Source organism: Penaeus monodon, chromosome 27 (assembly GCF_015228065.2).
Source record: "Penaeus monodon isolate SGIC_2016 chromosome 27, NSTDA_Pmon_1, whole genome shotgun sequence".
Lineage (NCBI taxonomy): Eukaryota > Metazoa > Arthropoda > Malacostraca > Decapoda > Penaeidae > Penaeus > Penaeus monodon.
Window position 1 is genome coordinate 26,695,557 of NC_051412.1, and position 372 is coordinate 26,695,928.

Sequence of the window (372 nt, forward strand, 5' to 3'; positions counted from 1 at the left end):
ATGACATGATAAATTTTACCTTCACATTGCAATACACAGTTGGCATCGCACCATTGTTGATAACGAAAAAAAGAAAAAGAAATACTCCACAAAACACATGCAGTATACATGAAAGAAATTTAAAATATCTTGATAATTTATATAACATAATAATATCCAAATCCAGGTTGCAGGCGAGGATGACAAGATGGAGGCTGGGGAGAATTTCCATCACTAAAAATTGTGAAGATATAACATGTCCACTTTTCGGATAAAACGATTGGTGTTATACTTGATAAAGTGTAAATATTGTATAATATTTTTTTATCTTATTAATCGTTAATAAATTTATCTATACTCTGCAATAATTTTCTTTTCCTTTTCTGAATAATA

The 372-nt window shown here is 28.5% G+C and overlaps 1 protein-coding gene across 1 annotated transcript in view; it reads left to right on the forward strand.

The window, feature by feature from the left end:
* The window catches only part of LOC119590380 (myosin-G heavy chain-like), a gene marked incomplete in the record, with an annotated part of 2,012 nt that extends 1,746 nt beyond the window's left edge, over positions 1 to 266 (forward strand). The window contains 1 exon segment of the mRNA XM_037939050.1: positions 167 to 266. Within this exon segment, the coding sequence (XP_037794978.1) occupies positions 167 to 254 (88 nt within the window).
* Positions 267 to 372: the final 106 nt, after the last annotated feature.